Source organism: Manis pentadactyla, chromosome 10 (genome assembly GCF_030020395.1).
Source record: "Manis pentadactyla isolate mManPen7 chromosome 10, mManPen7.hap1, whole genome shotgun sequence".
In the NCBI taxonomy this organism is placed as follows: domain Eukaryota; kingdom Metazoa; phylum Chordata; class Mammalia; order Pholidota; family Manidae; genus Manis; species Manis pentadactyla.
In genome coordinates, this window is record NC_080028.1 from 99,251,007 (window position 1) to 99,266,377 (window position 15,371).

Below are 15,371 nucleotides of genomic sequence, written 5' to 3' on the forward strand. Positions count from 1 at the left end.
TTCTCTTTATCCACAAAGTTTCTGATATTTTATTCAATATATCTATGCATAAAAGTATTTTTAAAATGTATCCTGCTTAGCATTTGCTGAGCCCCTTGAATCTGAGGACTTTACCTTAATCCAGTTCTGAGATATTGCAGCGTGTCTCTGAAATGTTTCCTCCACTTCATTTTCTGTTCTCTCCTCCCGGGACCCCTACTGGCTGGAGCCTGGGCCATGAGGCCTGCCCTCCAAGCCCCGCTGCAGCTCTTGGCGAAGCTGAGGAGAGAACGACCCCACCACCACCTTCTGGCTGTGGTCACTCTTCCCCCCATGCTCTGTAGGGCAGTCCAGCTCTGAAGTTTTGCATCCCCTGTGCTCATATCCACAGATCTTACAACTCCGTTTCTGTATCATGGGTGAGCAGCTTCCTACCACTTCTCTTTGGTGAGACTTATGATACATAAAAAAGCCCCGTTTCTAGTGTTTCCTACCATTGTTTGAGGGCTGTTTTTGCCGGTTTGAGTTCTGTAGAGGGTTTCATGTCTCTTTCTTGGAGTCAGTCTCCTCGTACATTTGCTGACTCCGGTTGGGTGTTCACCTCTGCATTCAAGATGCTCTGGTAGCCTCCCTGTGTGCTGTTTGTCCCTGGCTTTTACCACAGCGGCCTCCACAGAGGTGGCAGAGGGACAGGTTACAGTGTGCGTGAGTGGGGAGGAGTGGTGGCTTCTCCTCCTCCTTGGCAAAGGCGTCACCTGCTCCCATGGACTCAGCAGCCCCTCTGGATTCCCCCAAGCTCAGCACAGGGTGCACACTCTCGGGGTCCGTCCTCTGCCCCACGTGCTGCTTGAGCATGCCAACCCCTACTCTGGCCCCCCTTCCTGTAGCGCTTTTTCCTTGACTGTGCTCTGGGCTAGCGTGTATCTGTCTTTCGTCTTTCAGGGATTCCCCAATTTCTGATCTACTGAGGAACTGCTTATTACAGATTTTTATATTTTTAAAGGCATTTCTAGGAATTGGAATAAAAGGGAGAGGCCACAGTGCTCCCAGCTTCCCTGATCTAATCAGCCTTCCCTGGTATTCAGGTATAAATCTGAGGGCTGCTTCTGGGTATCTAAGGTACCTGAACAGACCAGCATTCCTTGTTCAAGATGTTCCCCTTCTATGACTTAAAGGTTCCCTACTAGCCCAAAGGAATTTTTTTTACTATGATAATAGCCTATTTCACAATGGCACATGGTTTAACAGGCACATGGTGGTGGAGTGGAGGTGCAGGGGAGACAGAATTTTGAACTGTGTCCAATGCCATGAGCTCATCCAGGGCTGATACCGACTGAATGGTTACCTCCCAAATTTCCCATCTTGAAGCTCTAACCCCTAGTGTGATGTATTACAAAGCAGGGCTTTGGGAGGTGAGCAGGGTCAGAGGGGAGCCCCTTCTTGCTCTCTCCCCACACCATGTGGCACCCAACGAGAAGGGGGCCATCTGCAGGCCAGCAAGAGGGCTTTCACCAGAACCAGACCATGCCGGCACCCTGATCTCAGACTTCTGGCCTCCAAAACTGAAAAAATTAATGTCTGTTGTTTAAGTAACTCAACCTGTGGCATTTCATTATGTGACTCGAGGTCATACAAATACTATAGTGAAGACCACAAAATGGAAATTTTGATCATTTTTCCCAGCAAAAGGCCACATGAAGACTAAATGTGCCATCTGCTTTTACTGAGCAACATAATGACAAATAAATTGAAAAGAATACTTTAAAAATCTTTTAGGTGAAGAGGAATGCAAAATAAAGTCCAGGCGAAGCGGATGAAATGTCCACCTCCTCAGACATGGTGAGCAGATGGCACAGGGCTGACCAGTGCTCTGGGAGGTCCAGGCTGGACTCAGGCTGCCTGTAAGCCAGCCTGAGTTGCAGGTGCTCAGTTAAGTGCACGGTTACAGGCCTGAGTCTCAGAGTTGGGCTCTTTGCTCAGGACACTGGGTGAGTCTTGGCAGCTCTGTGCCTCATTTTCCCCAACTGTGAAACAGGAATTAAAGTGGAACCTACTCCATAAGGTTGAAGGGACTTAAGTACTTTAATTAAAGTGCTTCATTAACATGGTTCCTGACACACTGTAAGTTCTCAACAAATGTTATTTATTTTTGTAAATCTGACACATATATAAAATAAGACAGGCAAGAATCTGACAGAGAGGACTTCCTGCAGAATAGTAGCACTAAAACAGTAAATTTATTGGAGTGTGTTTCATGGGCAAGATTTGAATTTACCCGTGAACTCAATGGTGTGCTATCCTGCTCTGCACTTTAAAATGTGAGGTCAGTTTTCTAAAACACCCACTTGTTAAGTCTCTCCTGAGCTACTGCCAATGCTTATTAAGTCTGTTAAAGTCAACTCTGTAAGTTTAGCTTCTACAGAAAAAAACAAAACAAAACATTGCTTCTAACTCCAAACATCAAATCATTACCAAATTCACAAAATGATTCCCATTGACAACTACATTCCATTCTGGAGTTGATTTATGTCCCCTAACCCAAGAATCAGGAAGCAGCACTCTACACCACTCACACAAAGATGCTCCTCCAGCTGCAGATGTTCTGAACTGTAAGAATACCTAGATTTGCAAACCATGAATAGGGAGTAACAGTATGCATTTCTTTAAATACCATTGGCAGCTTCACTTGCACCTATAAATTTAAGTTTACAGATCTTAAACCTTGCATGGCATAATTCTGCAATCAACAAACATTTGTTGAATGAACAAATAATTAGCCAATTAGCACAGAGGCACAATGCCAAAAAAACAAGGAAGATGTCTAAAGCGAATACTAATCAAAGACTAATCAGGAATGAAGTCAACTAGCCCCACAGTGCGCAGCCAACGGAGAAGAGGCCCGAGGCATCTCCTTCCACTCCCAGCCTCTGTGGCTGCCCTAAGTCCACTTGTTCTCAAAACCAAAATGATGCTACACCTGGGCCACATGTTTCAAAAAAGAATTTATAGGCTCTGCTAAGTCTTTTAGTTCAATCTCAAAGACAGGCAGCAGCATGTTGCAGGTTTCATTATTTTGGGGTGTTTTCCAAGAAAATCCAACTTGAGGAAAGACCCAATAGTGGCTTAAATCTGGAGAGTTCCTCAGTCTTTCATAGAGACATTTTATTTTTAAGGTGAATGAAAGAAATAAAGTCCTCTTGCTTGAACCATTTAGCCCACCTGGACACAACTTTCACAGACTCTGCCACCAGACGCTACCCTACCTCACTTGCCTGCCCACCCCCCTCCACCCCTACCCCTGATGAAGCCTGAGACTCCCTGGTGGTGGGGCCTGGACGGTGCCCAGCAGTTCCTGTGAGACCATCCACAAGCAGAACTTCACAAGGAAAGAAAGGCCTTTTGTCCAGGGACCAGCTCAATGGCTGCTTCCTGTACCCCACTTATTACTAATCCCCATTTTTGATAAAAATTTAACATCAACACTCGTTATTTTTATATGGTGTGACCAGCTTTGTTCAAAAGGGAGTCAGCCATTAAAATAGACTGATCAACCAATTTCTAGCAGGTTAGAAAACTGATAAAATGTTCTCTTACCTTTTTGGGATCCATGTTGAATTTTTTCCTTCCCATAGCTATCTGCTTGTTCCTCTGAGTAGTTTTGCTGTGCATTGGAAATATTAAGAAACCATCACTAGAAGCTTGCACAAAGCACAGGGCATGCACTGTCCCATGCAGAGCGGGGCCCCGTCTTGGCGCAGTGATGCAGGCACACACACCCTTCAAGGGGGAAGCAGCTTTCAGGTGGCTGCAAGGCTTGCCCTGACATCTGGTAACTTCTACAGAAAAGCTCATGATGAGAAACAGTGATTTAAGAAAAGCATACTTCCTTCTGAATTGGTTAACTTAAGTACTATGCTTCTTCTGAACTTAAAGGATAGAGGATGAACTTAGAGTAGACAGCACAAGAAAATCAGCTCTCAGAGAAGCTCCCCAACCTCCTCTGAGAAGAGCAGGGAGAGGGGTCGAGGGCAGAGGAAACAACTCCAACAAGGCTGCCCTCCCAAGACCACCCCACTGTGCTGAGGCCACCTGTTTTTGTAAGTTCAGCTGATGGATAGACTACTTGGGGGAGTAGCCCTAAGCCATTACCTCTCCTCCACTGAAGTCAGATTGTCAATCTCTGTCATCACTTCAGCAATTTCATACTTCAGTCTCTGTATAAATAGAAGAAACAGATGGGGGGTCCAAGTCTTACCTCTTCCTCCTAGACTCAGAGCCTTCTGGGGGCAAGCTTCCCCAAGGTGCCACCTGTCCACCAGGTGTGGAAAAACCAGAATTTTCTATCGGTACAGAGTATTTCCTCATCAGAGCCAGCCCAGCTCAGGAGAAGGCAGTTATTATCTGTCCCCCTCTCCTCAGAACATGCTCAGATCATACATCATTTGTGTGTACAGTCAAGAAGGAACACTGAGGACAATATTACAGGTGTGAGAAGATAAAAAGAGCAAAATGAAAACAATGGGTCTTTGGTTCACGTCCTGCAGCTATGAAGGATCACCCGTGCGCCTGCCTGCCTCCTCTACCATCAATACCTGAGTCCCTGGGGAGAAGGTGAAGCTTCAAGGGCTCAGACCAGCACCAGGCCTCTACCCACCAGTCTCAGGTGATACCTATCAATCCGTGGGAGACCAGGAGCCAGGGACAGAGTCCCAGAGGCGACCAAGACCTCGCCTGCGGTACTCAGGCATGCCAGGCTCCCCGTACCTCCACTTGGCTCCACCACATACCTGCCAAGATCTGTAGCACGCTCCTAACTCCTCAGCACGCTCAACTTAACAGGAGGCCATCAGAGCCACACAAGACTTTGTAGGCACTGATATTACCAATGTCCAAACAGAATTGTTAATCTTAAAACATATTCTTATTCTTCCACCAAAGCACCTATTCTGGGATATGGGATTTCTTCAAGAATGAAGGGTAACCTTGGAAGAAAGAGTCCCACAAATTATCTTTCAAATACAAAGCAATTTTTATTTGGAACCCTACTTTGTGTGCCTAGGAACTTCAGACTTAAAAATGCAAGCTCCCAGAAAGGAGTTACTTTCTGGACAGCTTGGTCTTAGCAAGTAGCCTGCGAGGCTGCATTAGTTTTGGTATGATGAAAATTAGAGAGCTTCTCAACAAGAGCCACACATCTGGCTGACTTTGCGAAGGCAGGCCGGGACGGCAACAGCTAGTGCTTGGCCATCTCAATAACTTTTGTGACAATCACAGATGCTGTGAATCTGAGGCTGTGGCTTTACTCTGCTTCTCCTGTGGGACCCCCTCCACCCTGTCCTCTGAGGATACAAGTGTGGAAAGCACAATATTTATTTGCCTGTGTTTTACCTGTCATTCTGCTCCCACCAACTAGTAGGCCCTTGGTGTGCATCTAGAACTTGATACGTGTTTACTCATTCATTCAGAAGGCATCTGAGTACCAAAAATGTGACAGGCATTGTTCCAGGTGCTAGGTAGGGATACTGGTAAATGAAACAGGGTCTTGCATGATTTTAGAGAGCGATAACTGTTACTGCTGCTACTGTTTACAATGTTCTTTGTGACCCTGGTGTCACGTGCGGCTTACTGCTGCCTGCAGTTCCGTGTGGTCGCAGTTTCCACCCAAGGGTCTGCACTGCCCAGTGAGCACAATCTCTGCTTCACCAACTCGGATGACTCTTCCTCTCCGTCTCTTCATGTGTTAGGATTACACATCCGAGATATCCACTTTTTACATTTTCATGAAGCTTCTTGATTTACCATATTACCTAAAAGCAAAAACTGTTCTTTTACCTCGATGTCATCAATAAGTTCCTTTTTTCTTCGACGAATGTCTAAAAGTTCCTCTCTCTCTTCTAATGAGAGGTCTTCAGGCACTGAAAGAAAAAAAAATCAAATTAAGCAAACAGCTATTCTGGAGAACAACCTGGCAGTAAGTATCTAGTAAGGCTGAAGGCAGGCATGTGACAAGCCAGGAGTTCTGCCGTAGGTACTTAACCCACAGGAATGGTAGTGTACAGGCCATGATGAGATACTCACAGCAGCACCGTAACAGGACCTGATCATCCACCAGTGAGAAATGAACTGTGGTGTATTAATGAAACAGAATCCCATGCAACAATAAAAACGTGGCTGACCTCCGTCTATCAACACAGATGAACCTCACAAATACATCAGAGATGATAAACACAGGGTGAAGACCTACACTGGATATGATACCTTTCCTAGAGGGCTGGAGAATCAAGAGCATCAATCTGTAAATGTTTTGGATGTGCATATAGTACAGCAGAGCATGAATAAATGCATAGGAATGATAAACACCAAATTCTCCAGAGTGGTTCCTTCTGAGAAGGCTGGATGGAAGGAAATACACTCCACCTGGGTCTCAGGAGTTTCAATGCAGTGGGTGAAGGATGGCTGGCACATGGATAATTGCTGATTTTTAAGAACTGACAGAGTTATTTATAATATTAATGATTAACCTCTACAATATTTTCTATTCCTACTGTCTATATTCCCTCTCTTTTCTTTGGTTAACTGTGCTAGAATTAATTTATTTCATTGAGCTTTTCAAGAAATAGCCTTTTATTTTAATAGTCTCCTATTGTGTTTAATTAGTCTGTTTAAAGAAACAAAAAAATTAAGAATTTGAGTAAATAGCAAGAGAAGATGCAAGAGCTTCTACAAATAAATTAAGATAGTGTGATAATGGCGCAGGGGTAGACAAGCTGACCGATGGGCCAGAAAACAGCAGCCAGAGAAATGCCCACAGACCACTGCATACTTGTCTTGTTTACCAGAGCTGACTGCAGCCCAGCGACAGACTGGGCTCTGCAAAAGATGTTTGCTATGTCAGCGATCTTTAAGTGAAAAATGAAATCGAATCCCTATTTATTGACATACATATTTTCAATCAATTCCGGTAAAATAAAGGCTTTAATGTGAACTTAATTCACATTACTTAATTTTTAGGAGAAAACAGAGGACAATGTGTTTATAATTCAGAGTAGGATTCTTAAACAAGACAGGAAAGAAATGTAAATCACAAAGGAAAATATTAAGAGCTTCAACATTAAAACCAAGAACCTTTTTTTTTAGGAGAGCAAGGTACAGGCTTTTATTTAGAGATACAGTGAAAAGACAGAGCTCCCAGCTCAGGCCAGGAGGGGACAGGAGAGTCTGCAGTGGTGCGTTGTCTAAGGGGTTTTATAGGCAGCTGACGATTTTTCGAGAACATGAAAAAACTTAGGGGTGTAGACTTGTTAAGTGGTCCCTGAATATTTAGAATTAACTTAACACAAGCAACTTCTGAGATACCAGCATCTTGGTCTGGGAGCATATGAAACAAGGCCACCTGCTCAGCCCTCAAGGTGGGCTGAGGTATTGTTTGCTAAAGAGTAAGTTAAGAATTTCTAACGTCTTAACTTCTTGGGTATTAAAATGCAATCTTATCTTTAAGGTGGGATCCTTCCTGCCTTTTACTGTGTTGTTTATGCCTGGGCTTATTTGCTAAATTAGTTGTCCAGTTTGCAAAATCACTTCATCAGATCTGAAGGAGGAAAGACAGCACATAGGCCTGGGCCTTTTAGCATGCTAAAGTAAACCTTACACATGATTATAAATGGTTAGCATAATAAAACATATGCTACTCTTCTTTATCGGGAGAACATTAACTGATTTCACTGAAGAATGATTCTAGAGCTCAATGTTTAACATAGAGTTTTAGCAGGGGGTTTCCTTGCATGTAGTTACATTGCTCTGACTGAAAATATCCTGCCCTGCCCCCTCCAGAGGCTCTCACCCTACTCTGACTACATCCACAGTCCCTGTCTCATTCCCCCCTCTACAGATAGAGACCCTAGCTGCTGCTAGGGAAAGGGGGCGATTACCGCTCTGGCTGCTTCATGCTGAGAGGGTGCACAGTAAGGGGTGCAGCTAGGTCTCCATCAGTGGACGGCTGAGAGGGCCTCAGAAGATGGGCACTTCTATTCCAGGTTCCATTTCTATTACTATTCGCAGTTTTGTGGCTTAAATAACAATGGTTAATGATCTGATGAGAGCTTACTGTGAGACAGTTGACAAAAGGAAATTCGGATATTTTTCTCTCAGGGACCAAGCCTCTTCCATTAGAGAGTTTGTATTGAGGCCAGGCTTGTGTGCAGAAGATAAGACATTTCTTCTTTTTCAGGGTCTGGGGATCAAAATCGCTCCCAGTTCCTCAGAATGCATGCCAGAGGCGTGTCTGGCTTTAACCTTAAAGAGGATGCTCCCATCTCCGAAGTTATCCCAGACGAGCCCCCAAAGATGATGCCGGGGTTCTTGTTTGCGGAGCCAAAGAATGAGCTTCACAAACAGTCTAGGTAGGAGAGCAAGGTACAGGCTTTTACTTAGAGATACAGTGAAAGGACAGAGCTCCCGGCTCATGCCAGGAGGGGACAAGAGAGTCCCAAAACCAAGAGCCTTTTTTACCAAAAGTTCTACACCATAAATTAAGAGCTAAGCCAGAAACAAGGACTAGTATCCAATATGTAACTCCTACAAACAATAAGGAAAAAATAAGAACACTGCTTAAAAAACAGGCATAAGACTTGAGCAGGCAGCCCAATACTGGAAAAGGAGTGTGAATGGGCATATGAAAGATGCTGACCCTCAGGAAATGACCTGGCTAAGACTATAGTAAAGCAACAGTGTTTCTTAAAACTCAAAGACCCGTAAGGCAGAAGAGAATGGAAGAAGAGACCACCACCACACTGTAGAAGCAGGAAGGCCGACTGGACCAGCAAGAACCACCTAATGGACTGAAGAAGAACCTTCAGCCAATGGCAGATCGGCAGGGTGAGGCAGCTGTATGGGATTCGTCAGGAGGCCACTGAGCAGGAGAAGACTTGCTGGAGGCTTGTGAAAGCCAGACCCCTTTATCTCCTCCAGCTCCAAAGACGACTGTTCACTGCTACAGAGAGTAAAGCAGGGGGACAGGGGTCTCCTAGCTCATGAGGGGAAGTGGGGCAGGGGGTGGGTCCCAGACTAGAATGCAGTTAGGTGCTGCTCCCCCCTCTCCCCAGTCTTCTCCCCTACAAAGCTCCCACACTCTGGCAACCAGCCCTTCCCCACCTGCCCAAACCTGGACAAGAGGTAGGAAGGTCTTCTCCGCAGAATCTGACCAGCTTTAGATGTAAAGATCCTGATTTGGGGGGTAAAGGGGGTCCGCCCAACACCCAGCACATCCAGGTCACCCCACAGAGAAGTTCAGCCAACAAGGCCTCCTGACGTTCTCAGAGCCTCCAATACCATTTTGAGTCCTTTACTCTCAGACTAGAGGTAAGCCTCTCATATGCAAACCAGATACTAAAAGAGACAAAAAAGCTAAAAGAGGTCAACGTGATCACACCTTGGGGAACAAGGCATGTTGCAGGAAGGCAGGGGAATGGTGTCCCCCCCCACATGCCTTGCAGAACTGGATGATTATCTAGTACATACATAATTTATTAACATAAAAACTGGAACAAAAAAAAAAAGAAAAGGAAGAAATCAGAGTATAAACTAGCATGGCCGTTTTGAACACAATTTGGATTGTCTGTTAATATCACAGATGTGCATAAGCTGTGACCCAGCAATTTTACTCCTAGATTCACAACTTCTGGAGCCTGCAACAGAAGATATGTCCAATAAGGCCAAAGAAGCACATTTTGTAAAAGAAAAATAAGGAAAAAAAGGGAAATAAGCTAAATGTCCCTACAGAGTAGGATGGGTAAGTATGTTGTATATTCACGTAACAGAATCCCAAAGAGAAGTAAATGTTAATTAAGTACAAACAAATGGATGATCTCAGGAAAATAATAGGAAATGAATACTTTCTGTAAGTCTCAAAAACATAAAATTAAATAATATATTGTTTAGGTGTACAAATTATACATAGTTAAACAATAAAGGAAATAATTGGAATAATAAGACTCAGAACAATATTTGCCTCTTAGGAACTCAGAATAATATTTACCTCTTAGGAAAGGAAGCACAGGATACTTCGAAAGTTACATTAAAGTTCTTTGGCTAGAAAATTCTATTCTTTGTATCTAAATCAAATCTAATTTTTAACTCTTTAATAAAAATTGTTTTTAAAAAGTTAAGCAGAACTCCCCATTCCTGAGTTTCACAAGTACTTCTACAAACTAGTTATGGCAACTTTGGGAATTTAGATAAAGCAGAGAAAGATGCTTTTCTATGAAAGTCAACTCAGAACTAAATCACTGCTACTTAGTAGCTAAAATCCACAAAGGAAAAGAAGGGAAAAAGTTGGCCATATCCCCTATCTGAATAAGCCATAGAGATTTCGGATTTTCATCTTCTTTTGCTGAGTTCTCCAGCGCAGATGTATAAAAACACAGAACATGAAAGGGTAGAGTTTTGACCCAACCAACAGACCCCTTTGTGTAAGAAAGCCCACTACAATCTCTCCCCTCCTACCCTGACGATGAGAAGGACTGCTGCTAACAGAGTGAAGGTATGTACATATACATACCAGGATGATTTAACTCTAGATCCCGAAGTTTCTAATAAAAAATCTTTAGTGGATTTCCTTGATTTCTCTTTCAGTAATGCCTATCTTTTCCTATCCCTTTAAGGCCCTAAGGAGTTAATAAACAAATCAAGTATTGACCATTTTATCTACTTCACCAGTAATTCCCACCAGAATTTGCATGTCTAAAAGAGAGAAAAATTTTGTAAGATGAGAGATATTGTACAGAAAAATATCTTTATTAGAGATTCACACTGTAGCATTTAGTGGTTATTATTTATCTATATTTTACTTTGAAATACTCCAGCAAGAAAAGAATTGAGCAAAATAACAATAGTTAAACCTATTTGATGGATATATGGGTATCATTCGCTGTCTATTTTTTATTCTGAGGGTTTGAAATTTTTCAAAATAAAAAGTAAAAAAGAAAAGTTTTAGATATTGCATGGTCAGCAGTATTTGGCTAAAGTATTAAAAGGAAAAAATGGAAGCTCCTTAGCACATTAAAACTAATAAATCAGTAAAAGGTATAGAAGTCCATGACACCTGCTAGACCGTTTGCTGTACAGCTTCTGCCAATCAAGTATCTCACTGTCCTCTCCTGTCTCTTGATGCTCAGAATGCATGGTGAATTCCAACACTTGGCTGTTCCACCAGTTATTCAGGGAACTTCTATCATTATCTCTGCATCTAAAATAACTGCCGTCACAGCACCTGCTGACACACAGGGCGCTTCACACATACTGAAAAATGGGTAGATAAGCAATGTTCAGAGAAGGGTTCCTTCATTAGCAAGGCCTTTTCCAGAGCAACACACCAGCCTCCTCCCAATGAAGGTAATATAGGATTTGGACTCACTGACATCACCTACACTTTGTCACTTTGACAATGATAGGTAAAATGAGGCAAAGCCTCACAGCTGATTTTTTTTTCTCCTAAGAAATCTAATAGTTAATTTGTGTGTGTGTGTTGGGGGGGTTTGGTATCATTAATATACTAGTACATGAGCAACATTGTGGTTACTAGATTCCCCCCATTATTAAATCCCCACCACATACCCATTACACTCACTGTCTGTCCATCAGCATAGTAAGATGCGATAGAGTCACTACTTGTCTTCTCTGTGCTATAGTGCATATTCCCCATGCCCCCCTCCCTACATTATGTGTACTAATCATAATGCCCCTTATACCCCTTCTGGCACCCTTCCCACTCACCCACCCCCAGTCTTTTTCCCTTCAGCAACTCTTAGTCCATTCTTGCATTCTGTGAGTTCACTGCTGTTTTGTTCCTTCAGTTTTTGTTTTGTTCTCATGCTCCACAGATGAGTGAAATCATTTGATACTTGTCTTTCTCCGCCTGACTTATTTCACTGGGCATAATACCCTCTAGCTCCATCCATGTTGTTGCAAATGGTAGGATTTGTTTTCTTCTTATGGCTGAATAATATTCCATTGTGTATATGTACCACATCTTCTTTATCCATTCATCTACTGATGGACACTTAGGTTGCTACCATTTCTTGGCTATTTTAAATAGTGCTGCAATAAACATAGGGGTGCATATGTCTTTCTGAAACTGAGATCCTGCACTCCTGGGGTAAATTCCTAGGAGTGGAATTCCTGGGTCAAAGGGTATTTCTATTTTTAGTGTTTGAGGAACCTCCATATTGCATTCCACAATGGCTGAACTAGTTCACATTCCCACCAGCAGTGTAGGAGGGTTTCCCTTTCTCTTCATCCTCGCCAGCATTTGTTGTTCCTAGTCTTTTCTATGTTGGCCATCCTAACTGGTGTGAGGTGGTATCTCATTGTGGTTTTTATTTGCATTTTCCTGATAATTAGCATTGTGGAGCATCTTTTCATGTGTCTGTTGGCCATCTGAATTTCTTCTTTGGAGAATTGTCTGTTCATATCCTCTGCCCATTTTTTAATAGGGTTATTTGCTTTTTGGGTGTTGAGGCATGTGAGTTCTTTATATACTTGGATGTTAACCCCTTGTCATATGTATAATTTGCAAATATATTCTCCCATACTGCAGGAAGTCTTTTTGTTCTGCTGATGGTGTCCTTTGCTGTACAGAAGTTTGTAGCTTGATGTAGTCCCATTTGTTCATTTTTGCTTTTGTTTCCCTTGCCCGAGGACATGTGTTCAGGAAAAAGTTGCTCATGTTTATATTCAAGAGATATTTGCCTATGTTTTCTTCTAAGAGTTTTATGGTTTCAGGACTTACATTCAGGTCTTTGACCAATTTTGAGTTTACTTTTGTGTATGGGGTTAGACAATAATCCAGTTTCATTCTCTTGCATGTAGCTGTCCAGTTTTGCCAATACTAACTGTTGGAAAGGCTTTCATTTCCCCATTGTATATCTATGGCTCCTTTATCATATATTAATTGACCATATATGCTTGGGTTTATATCTGGGCTCTCCAGTCTCTTCCATTGGTCTATGGTCTTGTGTCAGTACCAAATTTTCTTTATTACTGTGGCTTTGTAGTAGAACTTGAAGTCAGGGAGCGTAATCCCCCCAGCTTTATTCTTCCTTCTAAGGATTGCTTTGGCTATTTGGGGTCTTTGGTGTTTCCATATGAATTATAAGCTATTTGCTCTAGTTCATTGAAGAATGCTGTTGGTATTCTGATATAGATCCCATTGAATCTGTAGATTGCTTTAGGCAGGATGACCATTTTGACAATATTAATTCTTCCTATCCATGAGCACAGGATGTTTCCATTTATTGATATCTTCTTTAATTTCTCTCATGAGTGTCTTGTATTTTTCAGAGTATAGGTCTTTCACTTCCTTGGTTAGGTTTATCCTAGGTATTTTATTCTTTTTGATGCAATTGTGAATGGAATTGTTTTCCTGATTTCTCTTTCTGCTAGTTCATCATTAGTGTATAGGAATGCAACAGATTTCTGTGTATTAATTTTGTATCCTGCAACTTTGCTGAACTCAGATATTAGATATAGCAGTTTTGGAGTGGATTCTTTAGGGTTTTTTTACATACAATATCATGTCATCTGCAAACAGTGACAGTTTAACTTCTCCCATGCCAATCTGGATGCCTTGTATTTTTTTGTGTTGTCTGATTGCCGTGGCTAGGACCTCCAGAACTATGTTGAATAAAAGTGGGGAGAGTGGGCATCCTTGTCTTGTTCCCGATCTTAAAGGAAAAGCTTTCAGCCTCTCGCTGTTAAGTATGATGTTAGCTGTGGGTTTGTCATATATGGCCTTTATTATGTTGAGGTACTTGACCTCTGTACCCATTTTTTTGAGAGTTTTTATCATGAATGGATGTTGTTAAATTTTGTCAAATGCTTTTTTAGCATCTATGGAGATGATCATGTGGTTTTTGTCCTTTTTGTTGATGCAGTGGATGATGGTGATGGATTTTCAAATGTACCATCCTTGCATCCCTGGAATAAATCCTACTTGATTGATCATGATGGATGATCTTTTTGATGTATTTTTGAATTCAGTTTGCTAATATTTTGCTGAGTATTTTTGCATCTGTGTTCATCAGGGATATTGGTCTGTAATTTTTCTTTTTTTGTGGTATCTTTGCCTGGTTTTGGTATTAGGGTGATGCTGGCCTCATAGAATGAGTTTGGAAGTATTCCCTCCTCTTCTACTTCTCAGAAAACTTTAAGAAGGATGGGTATTAGATCTTCACTAAATGTTTGATATAATTCAGCAGTGAAGCCATCTGGTCCAGGAATTTGTTATTAGGTAGTTTTTTAATTACCAGTTAAATTTCATTGGTAGTAATTGGTCTGTTCAGATTTTCTGTTTCTTTCTGGGTCAGCCTTGGAAGGTTGTATTTTTCTAGAAAGTTGTCCATTTCTTCTAGGATATCCAGTTAGCATGTAATTTTTCATAGTATTCTCTCATAATTCTTTGTATTTCTGTGGTGCTGGTGTGATTTTTCCTTCCTCATTTCTGATTCTGTTTATGTGTGCAGACTCTTTTTTTCTTGATAAGTCTGGGTAGGGGTTTATCTATTCTGTTTATTTTCTCGAAGAAGCAGCTCCTGTTTTCATTGATTCTTTCTATTGTTTTATTCTTCTCGATTTTATTTTTTTCTGCTCTAATCTTTATCATGTCCCTCCTTCTACTGACTTTGGGCCTCATTTGTTCTTCTTTTTCTAGTATCGTTAATTGTGAGTTTAGACTGTTCATATGGGATTGTTCTTCTTTCCTGAGGTAGGCCTGTATTACAATAAACTTTCCTCTTAGCACCACCTTCGCTGCGTCCCACAGATTTTGTGATGTTGAAGTATTGTTATCATTTGTCTCCCCATATTGGTTTATCTGTTTTTATTTGGTCATTGATCCATTGGTTATTTAGGAGCATGTTGTTAAGTCTCCATATGTTTGTAGCCTTTTTCATTTTCTTTGTGTAATTTATTTCTAGTTTTATAGCCTGTGGTCTGAGAAGCTGGTTGGTAGAATTTCAGTCTTTTTAAATTTACTGAGGCTCTTTTTGTGGCCTAGTATATGATCTATTTTTGAAAATGTTCCATGTGCACTTGAGAAGAATGTGTATCCTGCTGCTTTTGGGTGGAGAGTTCTGTAGATATCTGTTAGGTCCATCTGTTCTAATGTGTTGTTCAATGCCTCTGTGTCCTTACTTATTTTATGTCTGGTTGATCTGTCCTTTGGAGTTAGTGGAGTGTTGAAGTCTCCTAGAATGCATGCATTACATTGTTTCCCCTTTTAATTCTGCTAGTATTTGTTTCACATATGTAGCTGTTCCTGTGTTGGGTCCATAGATATTTATAATGGTTATATCCTCTTCTTGGATTGACCCCTTTATCATAATGTAATGTCTATCTTT

General features: G+C 41.7%; 1 protein-coding gene across 3 annotated transcripts in view; it reads right to left on the bottom strand.

Moving 5' to 3' along the window:
• CYTH3 (cytohesin 3) overlaps window positions 1-15,371 on the bottom strand; it is a 143,950-nt gene that overhangs the window by 18,376 nt on the left and 110,203 nt on the right. For all 3 annotated transcript variants that reach the window (XM_057487384.1, XM_036897121.2, XM_057487383.1), the window contains exons 2-4: window positions 5,812-5,894; window positions 4,129-4,193; window positions 3,574-3,640 (exon numbers count right to left, since the gene is read on the bottom strand). In XM_057487384.1, the coding sequence (XP_057343367.1) occupies window positions 3,574-3,640; window positions 4,129-4,193; window positions 5,812-5,894 (215 nt within the window). The remainder of the gene's footprint in view (window positions 1-3,573; window positions 3,641-4,128; window positions 4,194-5,811; window positions 5,895-15,371) is intronic.